This window comes from Rhinoderma darwinii, chromosome 3 (assembly GCF_050947455.1).
Source record: "Rhinoderma darwinii isolate aRhiDar2 chromosome 3, aRhiDar2.hap1, whole genome shotgun sequence".
Lineage (NCBI taxonomy): Eukaryota > Metazoa > Chordata > Amphibia > Anura > Rhinodermatidae > Rhinoderma > Rhinoderma darwinii.
The window spans coordinates 16745761-16767010 of NC_134689.1; the positions used below are offsets into that span (position 1 = coordinate 16745761).

The 21250-nt window shown below is 40.8% G+C and overlaps 1 protein-coding gene across 1 annotated transcript in view; it reads right to left on the reverse strand.

Moving 5' to 3' along the window:
* Positions 1 to 209: 209 nt before the first annotated feature.
* Positions 210 to 21250, reverse strand: part of CCND2 (cyclin D2) — a 46444-nt gene continuing 25403 nt past the window's right edge. Inside the window, exon 5 of the mRNA XM_075856042.1 lies at positions 210 to 6119. Within this exon, the coding sequence (XP_075712157.1) occupies positions 5964 to 6119 (156 nt within the window). The 3' untranslated portion in view covers positions 210 to 5963. The remainder of the gene's footprint in view (positions 6120 to 21250) is intronic.

Consider the following 21250-nt stretch of genomic DNA (forward strand, 5'->3'; position numbering starts at 1 on the left):
ATAGTGTTGACTGTCCTGAGATCATCAGACGCATTCCTTAGCTGTTAGGTGATGTAATTGCAAGTATTTATCTATCTTCCCGTCCGGGATATCCATCAGAAGATCGCTCACTGGCTGCCAAATCCCTCTTGTTGAGATAATTTCTTTTATTTGCACAAGTCGAGGGCCTTTTATAGAAACAGCGCGAATAAAAGCGAAAAGGAGTCAGCTTAGGTCAAGGTGAATTTATTGCCCAAACAGCATTCTTATCCAACTCAAAAACACATTTCATGAATCCATCTTGAAACTAAGTCAATTAACATGTTAATAATAAAAAAGCAACGACTTTAACACTGAACAGACAAGACCTTCCATATGTAATTGAAGAACTACACCATTATCGGTCTTCTCCACCATAAGAAATCTCACATACTTTCTAAAAGTTCATTTAATTTAATTCTACACTTTCTATCCGTTCCTTGACCAGGTAATTGTCACAATTTTTTAATTTTTTTTTCGATTTTCTTAAATTTTTATAAAGTACATTGTGAGAGAACATTGACTTGATATGGCATCACACTTGATTAAAGCAACAAGGACATGAGACAGTTGTGCAGAGTGATTGAGGTACTTGGTGAAAAATAAATAAAACAAAAACATCCACTTGCCAATGGGGGAGTGTTTAGGGCATTGAGGACGTAACAAAATGAAGGGGAAAAAAATTAGGGCCAGCAGCATCACCTTCATCATAACATTTGGTACTATTCAATATGACCGCTCGTAGCCATACAATACTGGTCACAATGGAATTGGCCATCGGGTTGGACAAAAACACCTAAGCTACACAAATGTGTTGCGAATGGGTTATGTTGATCATACAATGACTCCCGACAAGTGTCTAAAAGGAACAGTCTGGGCAAAACTAGTACGCTGTGTTAGGTATAGTGTAGGTCTTGAGGGGGTGGTGCATGACACATTTAATTACACGAGAATCCGTGTCATGCTCCGCCCCTGTTTCGCCTGGAGTGGACCTGTAATAACACTGACTAAGTTTAGGATCCTTAGTTGCTATCAAAGATTGTTTTTGATGGGTTTTCCTTTATTTGTGGATCATACTATGTTTTTCAAAACGTTTTTGTAAAAACCAGGTATATTCAATAAAGAAAAATGGTGTAACCAATAGCAGTCTTTTGTAAAAAAAAAACAACACATTTTTTTCCATACTATGACATAAATGCACCACCCCCCCCCCCCCAGTGTTTTTGTTTTCTGAAAATCTAATGGTGTCTGTCAAAAGGCTAGAAATTCAACTACCCTCATAGCAGACCATGATCTTTCCGCATGACCGATTTATAGCAGAAAAGATCCTCCAAGCCGTTTCTCTGCCCCCCCCCCACACGATCTGATCATAATCATCATTTACACCCCAAAAAAACTCCACAAACTGAGATCACATAGCTTATGGCAAACGACACGTGTCTTTAATGTGCTTTGGACAGTAGGTGCCATTAAAAGGAATACATTATACAATTGTAAAATTAACAAAAACAACAACTTTGGAAACCGACAGAAGGGAAATTGTGCATTAAAATTTCCCATTCCTGTCCCGTAAATAGACCTATAATGGGCATTGGCAGCTTTTTACTTTTCCAAAAAGTCTGGAATTTGGCATCTTGCCGCCATTGAGTTACCAATAAATAGCGTGATGTCATATGAAGATCTTTTTTTCCCCTCCGACTGCTGTTCATGTATCATTTTCAGAGTAAGCTTTGGAATTTCATTAGATTACTCCAGTTACAAATCAAAGTTGCCATGAAGAAAACACATGCAAAAAAACCATCGACCATATAAGATTTTCTTTTTCTCTGTCCGTTTATACCTTATGATATACATGACGCCTGCTGGAATTATCTTCTATTCTTTCTTTCCATTTCAAGCAGCAAGACATAATAATAGCAGTCTTATATCCGCCCTAGAACAGCACATTTTAGGTGGTCAGGCTTTGGCAAACTTTAAAGTGTACCCATTAAATACCCACAGCGGAGGCCGCCATTTGTTGCAATATTGATGAAATCGGAACCTAATTCACTGCGATTCCTGCAGCCGTCTTATGACTGCGGCCTCTTCTCCACCACTGTGTGTATGCAACGGATAACGTCTTAATGAAATACTTAAAAAAAATAAAAAATAAACACAAAAAGAAAAACAAATTCAGATATTCAAATTTTTCAAAATTTTAAATTAAACATGTTTCAGCATTTACAAAATTACCACAAAAGTCTAGTACATTTTATAATGTCCTAAAATTAGGTTGTGGCCACCCAAAGCCCATCCAGCTATTGTCGTTAATCCACAAAGCTCTCCGAAGGCACAGGTTCCCTACTTGTGTCCTAAGTACAGTTTTTCTGCTACCTAATGGTTAATAGGTCACAGACACAAAAACAAAATGTGACAGAAACCCCTTGTTCCTATTGGCTTAAAGCCAATACGCAAGGCTATTGTGCTGGTGAAATTAACAAAACAAAATTAAATTACCTTTCATGCTATAGAGCATAAATCCAGAGCGGAAACACAATTCGTATCGTTTTAGGTAAACGCCCTTTAAATCCCATATCATGGTGTATTAGTACTTGCCCTAGGTGACTTTTACATTGCCATGAAATTGTGATCTATTTCAGGGTTACAACAGACCAAGTAGGAAAGGTGATGTACAGAAGTGATGTCACCCTACAGAGGCCGAGGCAACATTCATGCCTCAAACCTCCCTCCAGAGTTCTCGTAGCAAGATTGGATCTGGGTTATCTAGCAGCTGTTTAATAGCTACATACTTGAGTATATAACTAAACTTCTTCCGATCCAGAAATGAACAAGACGTAATGAAACGGTCCATTTTTACAAAAACAAAAACATTTTTTTTTTTTATTCAATCACTACTGTAAAAATGTTCTAACTGATGCTATGTTCACCAAAGCGGTTTGTGAAAATGCCATACATATCCGTAAGAGCGTGAGAATTGAGTATCTTCATGCCTTTTATATACATGGTATGCCTTTCCCTTAACTCCTAAAACTAGAATATAAAAGGTCATTTTTTTTTTCTTCCTAAATACCATAATGACAATCTGAACTGAATGTTGCGCCCGAAAAAACGGTAAAAATTAAAAAATTGAAAATAATAGTTCTGGAAAGCATATGCAGCTTCTCAATCCTTTTTCTCAGGTGAAAGAAAACCCTCTATGATCAGACACTGAGACTTTGGCTGCGCGCGGGTCCAAAGTCAAAAACCATCAAAAAGATTTTCAGGGGCACCTCCCATATCGAGTACCTTATAACTTACAAGCTATGGGATGTCACAGGCATAAAGATAGGGATATGCCCTATATATGCCATACATGTAGATGGATCCGGAACATGCTGCAATGAACTAGATGCCATAATGTGTTTGGCAGCCATATTGGAAATGGAGTCCGTATCGGGGGCCTCATGGCTCAGCAATACTACTAGTTCTTGCGGTCAGAAAGATCGTTGGCTCGGCGCCAACAATGGGCGCCGACCTATAATTTCACAGCCAATAAGCTGGCATTGAATCACACATGCATCCCGGAGGAGGTGGCTACAAAAATTTGCCGTGACTGAAAATTTTTGTTTCATCTGAGCATCGGATCTTTATCGCGATCATTGCAGCATGTTCATCCATCGTTACTGGTCACCACAGCCATTTTCATCATCTATAATCCGGGATTGGAATAATGTCATTCCACTGCCCCCTGCTAATCTGACGACAAAACTGAAAAGGGAATGAGTAGCAAAAAGTGAAGTGCAAACCCAGATCCCTGCTGAATTTGCACCATTGCACTAGGCTCCCAGAGGAAAACTGTAAAGTGTGAGGTATTGTGAGAGCAGGAACCATTCTGTATCCAGTAAACCTGAGGTACGTCTACCATCTTTAGAGGGTGCGATCAGAAAAAAAAAGTCATTAACATACTTTTCGAAGAAAAAAAAAAAACCTGTACAAGGGCATTTCCAGTAATCAAAAATTCTCATATGTCCACTTAACCATCTACTTACTTCAGGATTGGAAATTTTAAGCAGTAAAATAATATATTATAAAAATGTTTATAAAATAGCAGCACACTCAGTGAAACAATACAGCTAAGTACTGTTAATGTGAATAAGAATGAAACAAATCATAGCTCCTTAGCAGCGCAAAAAAACAAATAAGAAAAAATATATATATATTCATTCACTTAGTCCTCATATCGCCAACACATGGAAAAACCCCATTTAATTGTCTTTACTTTTAATTAAAAAAAAAAAATTGCAAAAATTTTGAAGCAACAGCTCAACAAAAGGTGTCAACTGTGTCATACAATTGTGCACAAAAAGAAAAAAAAAAAGTTGCAACGGCATTAAAAGAAAAAAATTTGCCAAATTGCTGGAGCAACTACATATAAGGAGAAAAAAAATTCAAGTACAATGGTAGAGAAAAATTATTTGAGGAAAAAAAAAATCTGACTGATTAAACCCTGTAGGGCCTAGGGAAATATTAATAAAGACAACCGAAGGGGCTGACCACCTTCAGGGCATTTAATACAACAATGTTTTTGTATGTGTTCGGAATGTTGTTCGAGGAATGTCATCCAAGGCAGGTGTCAAAAAATCCAGCACCGTAACATGTATTCGGCAGTGGTGTGTGCGCGGAGGCTAAAAGGATGCCATGTGGTCAGCAAAATTTTCATAAACCATCCCATTTATCCCTTAGGATCAATTTTCAAAGTGCTTTTTCGAATGAAAAGGTTTACAATAATGCTGATGGCAGACCAACCACTAGTGAAGATCAAAACGCGTGGGGATGTGGCTTATTTTTTATATTTTTTTATGGAGATATCTACCTACTTTATTCAATTTATATTTAAATAGGCTTTAGCTGCGGACATGTAGCTCAATATCCGTCCATTAACAAGCAGCCAGAATTTTTTTTTTACAATGGTCGGACTGGCTACGTAATGTCACATGCATTTTTTGGAACGCATTTTATTATTCTATTCTATTTTTTTTTTTTTCATAGGAATAAAAAAAAGAAATTGTTTTGATGATAAATCCTTTAAAAAAAAAACTTGGGATGGGAATATTAGGATATTCTGTAATAATAATAAAAAAAAACAGGAGGGAGTTGTGAAGGAGTACCTTAATTATTTTTTCTTTTTTTTCTATCTTACTGGGACCATTCTGTTTTCAAAAATACATTATTTTGTAGTTTATATGTCCACAGCTGGCTAAGTGAGCCTCCCTCTAATCCCAGGCATGCTTGTAAAGAAAACTGGTAAAAATGGGAAATCAAAAACATTTCAGGAAAAAAAAAAAATAACAAAAAAAAAAACACCTGCCTCAGGCTTGCAAAAATAAAGCATCTTCTTTTTTTTTTTTTTCGGTAGCAGCTACCATAGACAGCAAAAGTAAACAGAACTAAATAGGAGATTCAGAAAGCACCTCTCATTAGACTTACAAAAATAAAATAAAAAATTCCATCCGATCCCAAATCATCATTCAAAAATATTCAGTCTTTTTAGGGATCGCACTTTCCATTGCCCTCTAGAATCCATTAGTCTTTTGCTTTGCAATCTACATATGAAAACCACATATATGACACCCACATCCTCTCGGACATCTATCGAGAGGTGTAAGCGACTACAATATAAAAAGTATACCTACGTTTCATCCCACAAATACAGGTTTACAATTTTTCTATCTACGGTTTATGCTTATATAAGCACTTAAATTTAACAATATATAATAAGAACAGCAATTATCAAATATATTGTGGGATTCCCTTCTAAAAGGAGGCACCAAAAACATGAATCCTTTTTTTTTTTGCTTTTTCTTTTTTTTTTTGTATTTAAAATAGTTTTTAAATATTTTTTTTTATCTAAGTGGGAGAGCAGATATAAACAGAACAAGTGAAAGACTCTTTCGATGCAGAACTCCTCACAGGTTGATGTCCCGCACGTCTGTAGGAGTGCTGGCCTGGTCCAGTTCGTCCACAGACTTGACGGCGTTCCTTTGTTGGGTCGGCGGTCTGTTTTGTCTAAGGCTTCGGACTAGCACGGACTCTATCTGTTCTTGACAAGCTTTAAGGCAATCCTAAAATAAATTAAAAAGGCTTTTAATAAATCAGAATATGAGGAGATCACCGTACGTTAAACTACGGGCTAGGAGATTATTTTTTCACCCCACTTTTTAGGGTATGCCCACTGCTTCCTGTTTACACAAGCCATTGATCGGCCAAACGAGCATTCATATGATCGCTCGTTCCTGATCATTGCCCTGTAAAAACAGGGCAAAGGTCAGACGATGAGTGAGCAAACGCACCTTCACCGGCTGATCTGCTCTAAATGCGGCCAATAAGACAGTCGCTAGTCAGCGGCACATCTCTCTGTGCTGCCGACATGATGGAAATGTATGGGGACGAACAATTGTAGTACCGATCGCTCGACCCCATACCTAACCGATCATTACTCCTTTTGAAAAGAGCAATCGAATGCTGATCAACAAGCCGTCTCGTTGATCGGCCCATATCGGGCCGTGCAAAAGGACCTTAAGGCCTATGTCAGATGGCTGTGATGTAATGACGGCATTATGGCCGCAAGACCCAGAGCCTCCACGGTTTTATCAAAGATTTGCTCAGTAGAACTGCGGGGGTAATACAGATGCTAAAATGCGGCCATATTACGTCTGAAACTGCTCTTAATCAGTCAGAGGGGTGCAGGTGTCTTTACCACTCACACTGATCTTATCCAATCAGCAACACCAATAGGGCTTACCACCATACTGACTGAGAGCAATCGAGGTAGCATAGTCTCTGTAGTTCGGGAGACTAAAGCACTAAGTTAACCCTATTGTATATATTCAAGCGCAATTGTTGCATAAAAGATACATCACGATATATAAAGGGGTTGACTAACTTAGAAAGCCAATTGTCATACACCCTATTAGGGAATATTGATTTAATAGGGGGATCCTGGTTCAGGATTCTCCTCTTTTGGCATCTCTAGAAGGAGCTGTCCTATCTTGCATTACAACAACCTATTGATCTGAATGGACACTGTGTAATGCTTAATTCCCCCTGTGGTGGCACTGCAGGGAAATAGAACACTTACTGCCAGGTTTCGCCAGAGATAAAAGCTGATCGCTGAGGTACCCAGCAGGGGGACACATTGTAATAAGCTTATTGTTGTGGGAACTTCTTACATGGCCCGACGTGTAAACGAGCACCGATCAACGAGACAGCTCATGGATCAGCACTCTTTTTTTTTTTTTCCTTTCACAAGGAGCTTTGTATGGGGTATGTATGTCACTAGGATCGCTTGTCCCCATATATTTCTATCATGTCGGCAGCGCGTCTACCTGTGTGCTGCCGACAATGATAATATTTTTACTGCATAACCTATACAATCAGCCGATGAACGAGCGTTTGATCGTTCATCGGCTGATCGTTGCCCTGTTTACATAGGCCAATGATCGGGAACGGGCGTTCTGTGTACGCTCTTTTGCCCGATCATTGGCAGGTATAAAAGGGCCTTTACAAGTAGGGATTGTACAAAGCAACAACCCCTTTATGTACTGTTGACACAGTTGCTATATATTGACTTCTGGTGGGGGGGGGGGGTCGTTATTATTCATCAGAAGCGGTCACTCAACAGTGTGGCACATAACTTAGCATTTAATAGGGTTGTCCGGGATCAAAATAAAAAGGGTCTGCTTCCCCCTCCCCAGAAATAGCGCCACTCTTGTTAATAGGATGTGTCTAGTATTGCAGCTCAACCCTATTCACTTGATCAATGACAATACCAGATACATTCTATTAGCAAGTGTGGCGCTATTTTTTATTTATTTTTTAATCCCAAATGTGTAAGACGCAATGGGGGACACTTGTCAAAGTAGTTCAACAAACTATCATTTCCAATGAATTAATGCCATGTATCCATCACTGCGACTTTTGCTCAGTGTCACAATCGCACTCCACAGGAGTCAATGTCCATAACGCTGGGCAGATCGCACGCTTGCGATACGTATCGCGCCGCTTACCATATTTATTTATATTGCCGATGTTCGCACACTGCTCAGTATAAATCGAATTAAATCCATCTACACTCCAACATCTAAAGTAAATAGTCAGTTCATTTAAGATACATTAGGCCGTTTAGGAAGGGAAGTTGAACAATGGCGCATAATCCCTCCAGCGTCCAGTTATCGCAGATCCATAGAATTGGGGATTAGTTATTGTGCGCCTGACAAAATACTTGATATTCTATTGAGACTCGGCCTAATCAGTCTCTTCCTGCAGAATCCTCTGATCTTTCCTTAGGAGAAGTCAGGCGCACACATCATACCTCATGTCCGCCATGTTCCGCCTTTGCTCAAATTATATTCCATTTCGCACCTTGTGAACCTCATTATGGGAAAAGAAAAAACGACCTGACTCTGCCGATCCTCCGTTTTTGCAACAAGATTCTTAACAAGAAGAAGCAATTGTTTAAAAATTTCCACTCCTGGATGGCCCAAAAAAAAAAATCTGCCCCCAACCTTGGGGCTGAGGGACGGGGAGGGGGGGGGGTGGGTTTACCTGCTTTTTTTTATCCCCTTAGGTACCAACGGTGTCCTGAATGCATTATGCCACTATCTGTGCCTTAAGGGTATGCGTGAAGCTGAAAGGGTTAAGCTTCTGACATGTTTTGCATCAACTTTCATGGTACAAGATAAATGGGATTCCAGAGATTCTTCAGCATTATTTGCAACTAGAATGGATCTTGTGAACTAGCGTGGGAACGGTGCTGTGTGCACAGACTCCCCAGACTGAAAGATTAGGGCATGAAAAACTCTGAAAACCTGCTGGTTTCTCCTGTGTTTTCTGAATGTCGGAGAAACATTTTCCTAAAAAAAAAAAAAATTCAAAAAATTGCAAGAATCTGTCAACGGCCGACTTCAGTAGGTGGGTTTATAGGGAAAAAATTCGTTAGCAAAATTATTATGTATTTTTAATTTTGTTACATTTTAACTTTTTTTTTTATTGCTATTTTTTTATGTGTTTTTGTTTTTTTTTGTGTGTGAAAATATTTCCTTGATTGCAAACTGTACCTTTAACTTATACAGACTGGTGAAAAGGATTTTTGTAACCCTGGCCAGCAATGACTATGTATATCACTGGACCTCAACCCAAGCAGAAAAAAAATCAAGTGAACTGTTGGGCCCTGTTCACAGTTTTTTTTTTCTGTGTTTTTATTTTTTTCTACTCAAAAACTGCGCCAAAAAACGACCGAAAACACTTCCCATTGATTTCAATGGGAGGCGGTGGAGTTTTTTTTTCGCCTCAAAAACTCCATTGAAATCAATGGGAGACGGAAAAAAAAACGCTGCTAACGGCCGCTGCATTTTTTGGGGAAAAAAACATTTGATGTTTTTTCCTTTGCCTGTTGTAGAAATAGGTAAAAAAAAAACTCCCCAAAAACCACGGCAAAAAACGCCTCAAGAAATGCGTTTGGTGCAAAACCACTTAAAAAAAAAAGAAAAACTCTGAACTAGGCCTTGAAGTGTTTTTTTTTACTAAAGTGGGCCCAAGCTGATTTTGCCTGGGGTCTTAGGAGCCGGACCTGCAGCAATCAGCTGATCGGCCCGCTGGCTCTGTTGTGCGACCCTTTTAATAAGGTAGCTAAAAAAATAAATCTTAATACTCCTATGGACAACTCATTTTAATACTGAAATTTCGGTTTTTTTCTCTCCGTAATGTAGTCCTTAAATGATTTTCAGGACACTAGAAAAGTCCGGTGACCATCCAAGTGAGAGAAATAGTGATGGTCATACTGGTTGTCACCCAGGGTGGCCAAAATGAGAAATTTACGAAAGAGAAAAAAAAAAAAGCTCAAATTTGCAGGTTTTTTTGTTTGTTCTTTATCTAGTTCAGTTAAAAAATATCTCCTTTTCCCATCTGTAAATCTATGGAAACTTTATATTTGTCATAATTAGAACAAGAATTTAATGAATTAGTCAAAGTTATAAAGATGTGTCATAATTCTTGTAAATTTCTATATTACCGTATTGGGCAAAAAGACTGCAAACTCAAATGAGATATATATAAATGTACGGGGCATGACCAATATTTTCTGTGGTGAACAAAAACTCACTTTCCATAAGGCATTTCCTTCGGGAGGACAGGAAACGGTCACCATGATCGGTGTTGGCATTAACATATTAACCGCCAAGTTTTAATTGCCAATGTGCCCGGTTATTATCACCGCCGCTCTATAGGATGTGTTGTGAACGGTTCCCAGTTATCGGGTTCGGAGCCGAGTAGACACTGTACATAAGTGGGCACCAAAACTTCAGTCCTACCACACGCACTTGAATCATAGAGCTCAGCCTTGTCCGCGAGCTGGTAGCACATACAGCACCGGTTACTCATACCGTAAATGCCATTCTTCATTGACTTATTTCCTTGTGAAATGCCAGTGGTTTTTCTGACGTGTTTTATGTGGTTGTGGTCATTTTTAGGCCAAAAACATGTGATTGTAGAACATTCACGCACTCTGGATACTGTAAGAAGGCCATTTTTTTAAACTTCTGGAGTCACTTTCAAGGTCTTAGGGGACTGCTTGTCTAGCCTGTTAGGGCATTCTGTTTATCGAGAGGGTCCATCTTTAAGGACCTCCATCAATGAGCCTGAGCCAAAAGCGGCTACACAACGTGTTTCGCTCTTTGGGGGACCCATCATGTTTGTGTATTTCACAAACAGCCCATTGATTTGAATGTGCACTGTGTAATGCCTCATTTCCCCTGTGGTGGCGCTGCAGGAGAATTTAACACTTGTTACCAGATTCCCCTACAAATTATCGATTGGGGATCAGAGCAGCAGAATAACAGAGTCTATAGCAAATCCATACCGTGTAAAAAAAATTGCCTAATAAAAAGGGATTGTAAAAAGTGGACGTTCCCTTTAAATGATCTTATATCCTAATATAAGCAAAAAGAAAATTATAATTTAAAAAGGTTTCCCTGATTATATGATATTAGACCTTAGACTGATGTTTCTTATTGCTTTTTATTAAAGAATCTTCCCGTGGACCTTGGTTACATAAGTAGCCAATGGAAACCAAATACATTGTGGACCCTGAGGGGGCCAAATGTTTACAATTTAAACATTTTTCTTCCAGACTGCTGGACTCAAACCTAGCGTCAGGTTGCTGCTTTCTTTTCCAAAAGGCTTCATAAAAATGAGAGCTGGAATCTGATTGGTTGCTGGGGATATTCTTCCTCTACCAGTGCTTTTCTCTTTCGCACAATCTCGAAAGACTCCTTTAATCTACTAATCTCGATTAGGTCATTAAATAGGGGTGTGGTCAATGCATTTGGAGCAATTTAACATCCCGGCTGGAATAGTCCACTTTGTAGTGCTCTGTATTCCCCTGTGGCAGGCAAAGAGGGTTAGACAAAGTGCATGGGAAATGCTACGAGGCTTCAATATCCTGTTCTAAGATCACAAGGAAACCATGCGGCAGGGCTGTGAAGCGCGGAATGTGATTTGCTTTCTCCTGACATTCTCAAATTACTGCTAAGTGCTCTATTATTTCCCTATATCACAGAAGCTCTGAAGTGCCGGGTTAACATTGTTCACCTCATTCTTTTTTTCGGTTTATTACCTTCAGCACTGGAGAGTGAAAAAAATATAGAACTCTGTCTCAATTGATTAAAACGCTTGGCAAGATTACTATTATAAACCGCATATAAAGTCCCAAAAAGATTCAAAAAGTTTGTTAACATGCACCTGTTTTGATTTGAAGTGACTGTCCACCCTTGAAAAAAATAATAAAAATAGGTACAAAATTCTGTGCTGATTATTTCCTAATGTATCTTTATAGGAGTGGGTGCTCTGTTTTTCTGATACACCGCTGAAAAAATCCTGGCTGCCTGCAGTCACCACTAGAGGGAGCTTATGATCTTACTGCATAATTGTTAGGTATTGTGGAAAATTCTCCTAACATGTATTGAGCCCAATAGTAGAAAAGTATGCAGGAAGCACCTAAGTGCCCTCTAGTGGTAGCAGTAGGAAGACAGAATTGTAGAGTTTAACGCTCTCTAGGATTTGGGTAGGTCATAAAAACTGATCGAATTATATCTATCTAGATTGGAATATCCAATATCTATATAATGAATCTCATATAATCTATCTAATATGTCGTAGATCTCTCTATTTATAATATATCTCTCAATAACTTAAGTCATATCTAACAGGTAACACCTTTCGAATGTCATATGTATCAATCTATCTATTATGTGAAATCCATCTCTATCTATCATGTCATATCTATCTCTTATGTGATTATATATCTGACTAGTCCTATCTCTTTCCATCTATCTATATTATGTCCTATCTATCTATCTATCTATCTCATATCTATCTATCTCATATCTATCTATCTCATATCTATCTATCTCATATCTATCTATCTCATATCTATCTATCTCATATCTATCTATCTCATATCTATCTATCTCATATCTATCTATCTCATATCTATCTATCTCATATCTATCTATCTATCTATCCCCACAAATACTATAGAAGTAGACAGTGAGCCACACGTACAATGATCTATTTCTATGCATATGTCCTGCAGATAGTTGTATAAAAGACAGCGAGATGTTCGGGCCTAGGAACCTGGACGCATCTTTAAGATGATTAATTAAACACTCCGGTTTCTTGAACCGAGCCATCTGGGGACCTGTATTAAGCCTCTGCCAAAAAGCTAATTATGCTAAAAATAAAACGACATTTATCTGGATACAAATCTCTGCTGCTTGTAATAAATGCTCTTTGTCAGCGGGGAGAGAAGGCATCTGCCGTGTTTGTCATAGGGACGAGCATCAAACCCGATGACTGTAGCGCACTAGTAGATCACAGGGCGGAAACAAAAGTATGTGTACTGCCGCTCATTAGATGGGGCCCTTACTTCCTCTGCTAGTTGGCTCCGTCACAAGCCATGCACCCTTCTCTGGACTCATGAATGGGGACGATGGAACTCCAGCATGAGACGGCCGCGTATCTGCATCACCCCATTGTAACCACACACGCAAAACACTCCGGGGGGAACAAAAAGCTGAATGAACTTGGAGCAGCTGCCAAATCAGGCAAAAAACAACTTCGGAAACTATCTCATTATCCCTTTCTCTCCGGGCTATTCTGTCTGATGTTTCCTTGCATACAAAATACGACCTGACACCAGAGGCAGTATACAGGGGGCTGGCTTTTAAAAATGGCCGCTTGCTTTATGCCACCCATCGATAAGTATAGAAGACTACATTTCTGAAGGTTCTCGATCCTTACTGATGAATTCTAAATCATTTTCTACAGCTGTCTGATAATACAGAATACCTGATAATCCACCACCTGTCTAATATTATTAATGTCGGATTAAAGGAATTTTACAGATTGTGTGTATATATATATATATATACGATCACACATTTTTATATATTCTGGAGTATTGGACGGTTATGGAAAACAATAAAACATTCATCCGTAAGGAATCGAACATAATATGTCCGCACAAAAATTTCCTAATTAGTTCTCAATGCTTGCTCATAATGTATACATTGTAGGCTGGATTATCAGACTATGGATTAATGGATATTGGATTAAAATGATTTCACTGTATGTGTTTCATATTCACTTTCCTGTGGATCATGGCTGGTAGTGTCCCAATTTTAAAGGAATACCCCGGCAGCACATTCGAACTGACCGCCCCCCCCCCCCCGCCATGGCATGACCTAAGCTTTATCATAAGGCTGTTCCCTAAACGTGATATACTGCGCTCCTCTACAGGGAGGAACGTACATGACTGTCTGGTAATAGCCGTATATCATCTATATCTGACAGGAAGTGGGCTGAAAGATGTCTCCGTGACAACAACAGAACTCCATATCCTGTGTGATCTGCTGTAGTCACCTGATTCCTGCAGAGACTGTTGCTATGCAACAACCTAAGCAAATTCTGGCAGTTATTTTATGATGTTCTACAGAACACCAGGGTTAAGAATAGACATGAGGGCAGACCGCGATGGGGCACAAACGTAGCGACATCTAGCATTAATACGGAACCCCATAGATCAGGCCTCAGCGGGGTTGCCGACCTCCACTTCCGTAATTTCTGGACAACTGCTCTAATAATCAAGGACACATTACAAAATCGTTGCCTGTGCAGTGTGCTAGGAGTGTCTCACCAATCACAGCCTCGCTTCTAGCTTTCCTCCGCTAACATAGCGCGGGAAGGCTGCAAGCGGGGCTGTGATGGGCGAGTCCGACTCACTCACCACTCCGCCGCCACCGCCCTACCTGACATCACTCACATTTAGGAGCAGAAGGAGGGTGAACGGAGCCAAGTGAACGACGCGGCGGCGGTCAAAGTGAGGTCGGTGCCGGCCCAAGAGTGGACCAGTCCAGTCACCTGACCTCACACCACTGAAGTGATGGTTCACTCCAGGCACAGACCTCGATCAGACCGTCATTCACTTGGCTCCGTCCGCCCTCCTACTCCTGAATGTATTTGCCGCGGCCTACTCTTCCCTTGTGTGCACTGCGCATGTACATCTTGGCGCATGCGAAGTGCAACGTTTCGGGGGATGGAGAATAAATCCCGGAAGTTGTTTGTTTTTTCTGCTGGACGCTACAAACGGAAGAAAAAAAACCCACCCGTTTTTTGCGGACTGCCTGTAAATGTTACGTACGGTTTGCAACCCTTGGCCTCAGATTCATGATCACATCGCAGGCATGTGGGGGGTACAGTTTGGGCGGTCTTCACAGCAAGTGATTTTTACCGAAATTAGTAGCGTAAAAAGAATCCAGCATGGCCGATAGGCAGCGACACAGTTAATTCGTTCCTTTTTTTTCCTCTCTCTCTCTCTCTCTCTCTCTCTCTCTCTTGCGGAAAGGAGTCTCTTGAAGGATCAACAGCTGACTTTATTTAAAACCCCCTATGAGTCAGTAATACAGTATGTCGTTCTGTTCCAATAAAACTCAGCCGCTGCACAAATACATCTCTGCGCAGAAATATCCAAGAGAGATTCAATACATTCAGCCCACGCAGCTTTATAGGTGTCGCTGGCGCAGGATATTCTCTCACATAGGGTGATGTGATCTAGGAATTACTATGTCTTCAGTATAGATTGGAGTGGGGGGAGGGGGGTAAACCACTAAAACCGCTGCAGCATTCATGTTACTGCTGACGGCGACTTTAGGTTGTCCATGTTCAATGAGTCACTGACAGGAAGCGGCCCACACGCCGATCACTCTCTGCAGCTACACGGTGAAAAAGAAACTGTATAACACAGCCGTACGGCGAAAGAGGCGTTCAGGACACCCCCCCCTACGTGGTAAAACATTTGGTTTCACAACTTGCTTTGAGCAGATGTTACCGAAAACGTAAAGCGCAGAAGATATCAGAAATTTTTGTAATAAAAAATAAAATAAAAAACGGAATCCAAAATTGTAGTAAAATATATAATTCATGATAATATATAGCAAAGCAATCGCTCAAAACCGAAAGAACGTATATCGGACTGGATCGGCTATTGATTTGGCCTATAAGAACAAATTGACCTATTAAGTATCAGCCGCCTGCAAAACCATTAACCCCTTCCCGACATCCGCCGTACAGTATAGAGAGGGTTTACGGGATGTGCTCGTTCCATAGGCTCAGCGTTTGAAACAGCCGACACTTCAATGTAACGAGCGGGATCCTTTCGTTTAACTCCTTAGATTCTGCGGTCAAAAGCGACCCACCTAAAGTGCCATGTAGGCGCTGGAGAAAAGTTGGTCGCAAAAGCCCCTCCTAGCTGCAGGCTCTCTCCACCAATCAGCAGAGCCGATAGGGGTGTCACATGACACGCTTTCATGCAGCGATGACTCCTCAAAACAGGAAGATTTCAGTTAAAGGGCAAATCCAATCAAAATTACCTTCTGCTATGTCATAGATAAATGGTTTAAATGGTTCGTCCGGTTTCAGCAAATTTTTTTGTATAATTAAAAATTATACAATTTTCTAATATACTTTTTGTGTTAATTCCTCACAGTTTTCAAGATCTCTGCTTGTTGTTATTCAGTAGGAACATTAATTGTTGTGGATATAATTCTGTCCATGGTCATGTGATGGACACACAGGTGCACGGCTCGCTACAGGGTCATGTGATGGACACACAGGTGCTGGGATCGTTACAGGGTCATGGGATGTGCACACAGGTGCTGGGATCGTTACAGGGTCATGGGATGTGCACACGGGTGCTGGAAATATTAGAGGACACCGCTCTGATACACGTACTGTAACATGCTGTTAACCTGTGTGTCCATCACATGACCATGGACAGAATTGTATCCACTGGAAGTAAACTATAAATGTTCCTACTGAATAACAGCAAGCAGAGATCTTGAAAACAATGATAAATTAATACAGATAGTATATTGGAAAATTATATAACTTAAAATTATACAAAAAAAAATAACATTATATTGCTGAATCCGGACAACCCCTTTAAGGCCACCACTAATTTAGGGAATTAAATAGTTGTGTCATTTTAACCCTATGGGTGTAAATATTTCCATAACTGAAAATCTCTGTCAATTCTTGCGCTAATGTAGCATCGGTTTCCCTATGGCATGCCACAATGGATGGCTTTGCCCTTTAATAGGGTAAATCTGTGTTTGTAATCCAACAATAATATCATGTTGCGGCCCTTTAACAGAATAGGATAATTCTCCTATAAGCGGCATCACCCCTGCCGTCACCCAGCTCTCGAAAAAACTTTGAAGGACTTTTTCAAAGTCAGTCGAACCTTCATAATGAAAGCCAGGCGAGGGACTTTTTCCTTGCTGCCAGCCTCGCTATACCAATATAGACATTTACCTCACATGACCCGCGCGGTCCTCACAGTCCTATGACAGATACAGTATTCAAAAAAGGAATACAAACATTTTGCCAATTATAGAATCGGCCCGTTCCAAGAATGATTAGAATTTAACATCTTGCGACGCTCGACTGCGGAGGGCATTATAATGTGATTTTATTACATGTCGTTTTTTTACTTATTTCTTCATGCCCGCCCCTGCCACATTGTACAGATAATCCACTTACTGCTAATGTCTCCAGGAAATGGCAAAACGGAGTGTCATTTTATTCATAACTTCCTGTGCTGCAATGTAATTCTCTGAGGACTGAGGGAAAGGTTAAAATGAATTTCGAACCTAAAGAGGACCTGTCACTATGCCATACCAGTTGAACTGGTTAACTGACATGAATAGCGCTGTCTCCCTGATTCCACTGCTGCTTTTCTTTTTTTCCTGGACCCCTCCGTTCCAGAGATATGGCTGCTGTTGTGTTGGATCCCTTTATGCTAATTTGCTGTAGTTAGCCAAAGGGGTGGAGCTATCTTCCCTGCTCTGATGCTGGCCAATCAGCGTGAGGCAGCTTGCGGGTAGTTCACACCCTGTTGGCTAACTACAGAAAAATAGCATAGAAGAGGCCATATCTCTGGAACGGGGGTGTCTAAGAAAAAAAGAAAAACAGCGCTGGAATCAGGGAGACCGCTCTATTCAGGTTAGTAAACCAATTCAACTTATAGGACCTAATGACAGATCCTCTTTAAAGGGAGTGTCCTACAAGGACGAGGAGAGGGAACTTATTATCCACCGCAACCGCCAAGAGGGACTACTCTCCTAGGCAACTCCATAAATTAGATCGGCTGCTGAAGGGAATTGTGCCTGCTTGCAGCTCACCCTGGCGATGTCAGCCATTTGCCAGGGGTTTCAGCAGCCGAAAAGCCCAACTCCACTAAAATCATGAACATTTAGGTTTTACTGAATCAAACCCCAACATCTTCCTCCCCAGATTTCACACTCATATGGGTCCAGGAAGCTGAGATATAGGGAGTTGTTTGTTGGGGTCTTCTCATTGGAAAGCTACTTTATACTGCCTGTGACATGGAGGGAACAAGGTAGTCACCGGTTAACTTTTTGCCCTATTTATCACAATAGGAGGGGCAACAGAAACCACGATTGAACCTATTGTAAGTAAATTGGGCATGATTGGTATCCTTAGCCAATGGGCAAACTGACCCACCGTTGGCTGCTGCTCTATGGCTACAGTAAATGTCCTTGGCTCTTTTTCTTGTGTGAAATTGTTAAAAATGTCTTCGTTATCTATATTTTTAAAAGGACATGTTGACAATATGGCTGCCATTTCAGCATCCACTGGAGTTGTCACCCAGCTTTCCCAGAACCCTGAATGGCCCACCTGGTTTGCAGTGATACCTCCCCTGCCCCTGTTATTGTTGCATGACTAGAAAGATGTGACTTAAACGATATAGGAAATTTTACAACCCTCTGCGGAAGTCTTAAAGGCGGCCATTTTGTTGTCACCCAGCTTTGCCAGGTTCCAGTCTTCACTAATAACAATTATATTTGCATCTGGTCAGTTTCTCGGAAAGCGATTACAGGATATACACTAATTTGTAGGGAATGTCCTGACTCATTCAGTCTTGATGGTCGGTTAAAAAAAAGTTTCTATCACACAAAGTCTTACAAAAAGAAACTTTCCAGAACTGATCTGATTCATACAAGGTAAAAAGTTCAGGACCCGAAACGTGAGAGAGTCCTGGAGGTAAATACCTGGGGGGTAGACAATACCTGGGGGGTACGCGCGCTCGCTCTGGAGTCCCTGGGCCATATATATTATATATAGTATAGTACTAGATCATATACAGACAGGAAACACTTGTCCTACAAGTTAATGACCCATTTCCATTATTTCGGCTTCTTCTAAAAGGGACTGTTTGCCAATTCCAAGAGGGAAGGGGTCGTCTAAAATTAGGAATGACTGTAAACAAACTGCATTGTGGGAATCAAGAGGTTACTGTTCAAGGGTCGGATCTGGTGGCAGGGGGAGGGGACCCTACGTGATTGTAGTTTAAGTCCTGATAATAAAGAACTCCAGAATTAAATGCGGCTTTTACTTCAGAGGACGATCAATGTAAATAAAGAAATACAAATCTCTGTCGTCCTCCATGTAAATTGTTACTCAGCCTTCATGTAGGCGGCATACGGTGAAGGAGGATATATCGCTAAACAATGGCAGACTTGCCGTTCAGGGTTTAGGAAAGGTGAGTGACAAGTACTGCAGGAGATATCATGGTGGCTTTGATGTGCCAGTCTCAGATACAGATATGATCAGCAAAAAGCTTAAAGGGATTGTCCACTTTCAGGAAATTTTTATTTTTTGGTATAATTACAAGTTATACAATTTTCCAATATAATTTCTGTATTTATTTCTCCCAGTTTTCAAGATCTCTGCTTGTTGTTATTCAGTAGGAACATTCATTGGATGAAATTCTGGCCCTGGTCATGTAATGGACACACAGGTGCTGGGATCTTTACAGGCTCATGTGATGGAAACACAGGTGCTGGGATCGTTACAGGGTCATGTGATGGATACAAAGGTGCTGGGATCATTACCGGGTCATGTGATGGATACACAGGTGCTGGGATCGTTACAGGGTCATGTGATGGATACACAGGTACTGGGATTGTTACAGAGTCATGTGATGGACACAGGTGCTCAGGTCGTTACAGGGTCATGTGATGGACAGGTGCTGGGATTGTTACAGGGTCATGTGATGGACACAGCTGCTGTGATTGTTACAGGGTCATGTGATGGACACAGCTGTTGGGATTGTTACAGGGTCATGTGATGGACACAGGTGCTCAGGTCGTTACATGGTCATGTGATGGACACACAGGTACTGGAATCGTATGAAGACACAGCTCTGATACGCGTACTGCAACTGTAACGAACCGTGCACCTGTGTGTCTATCACGACCATGGACAGAATTGTAAACAATGAATGTTTATACTGAATAACAACAAGCAGAGATCTTGAGAACCGAGAGAAATTAATACAGAAAGTATATTAGGAAATTGTATAACTTTTAATTACACAAAAAATATCATTATTAATGTGATGAAACTGGACAACACCTTTTTAATAATTTTTTTGTTGGGGTGGTGCAGCTCAGCAAGAAACACGGGCCGCTGCTATACCGTATTCCTGGGACAGAAGAGTCTGTTGTTGGTTTGACTATATGGGCCTAGCAAGGCGGGGTGACCCTTGGTGTCTGTTCCGGATTTCATTTTGCTAAGGGTATGTGCACACACACTAATTACGTCCGTAATTGACGGAACGTATTTCGGCCGCAAGTCCCGGACCGAACACAGTGCAGGGAGCCAGGCTCCTAGTATCATACTTATGTACGACGCTAGGAGTCCCTGCCTCTCCGTGGAACTGCTGTCCCGTACTGAAAACATGATTACAGTACGGGACAGTTGTCCTGCAGCGAGGCAGGGACTCCTAGCGTCGTACATAAGTATGATACTAGGAGCCCGGCTCCCTGCACTGTGTTCGGTCCGGGACTTGCGGCCGAAATACGTCCGTCAATTACGGACGTAATTAGTGTGTGTGCACATACCCTAACTGTGGAGAAAGCTAGGAATCCCACATTACCACTGCCCATAGGGAAGAGACCAACGCTGCCAACCCCTCCATGTGCTCAATAGTCGCTGGAGATGCCTCCTCTATAATACCCCCTCTTCTTCATTACATCTGTCTTTCCATTTTATTTAAAGAGGATCTGTCGCCTCTCCTGACATGTCTGTTTCAGTAAATACTTGCATTCCCCATGAAATAACAATTCTGCAGAATCTTCTTAGAACTCTACGTTGTGCCGTTCCTCTGTTATTCCTCCTAGAAATGTAAGAATAAATTGACAACTGGGAGTTACATTCCATTGCATTGCTAAAGGGGCGTGTCCTTTCACAGCCTCACTCTGTCTACACTGATTGGACATTGCAGTTCTGTGTACGGACACACCCCCAACTGGTGACACCCAGTTGTCAATTTATTTACACGTTTCTAGGAGGAATTACAGAGGAGAGACACAACTAGAGATCAAAGAAAAGATGCCACAGAATTGTTATTTCATGGGGAATACAAACAGACATGTCAGGAGAGGTGATAGGTCCTCTTTACATAAATCATAATCATTAACAGTCCTACAACTTTCTAATATACTTTGTGATTAAATTTCGCACTATTTTCAAGATCTTTGCTTGCTTTCAATGAAAGGGAATATTCTTGTTCGCAATGTTTAAGCTCTCTGTCTTGTATAGAGCCATGAACCTG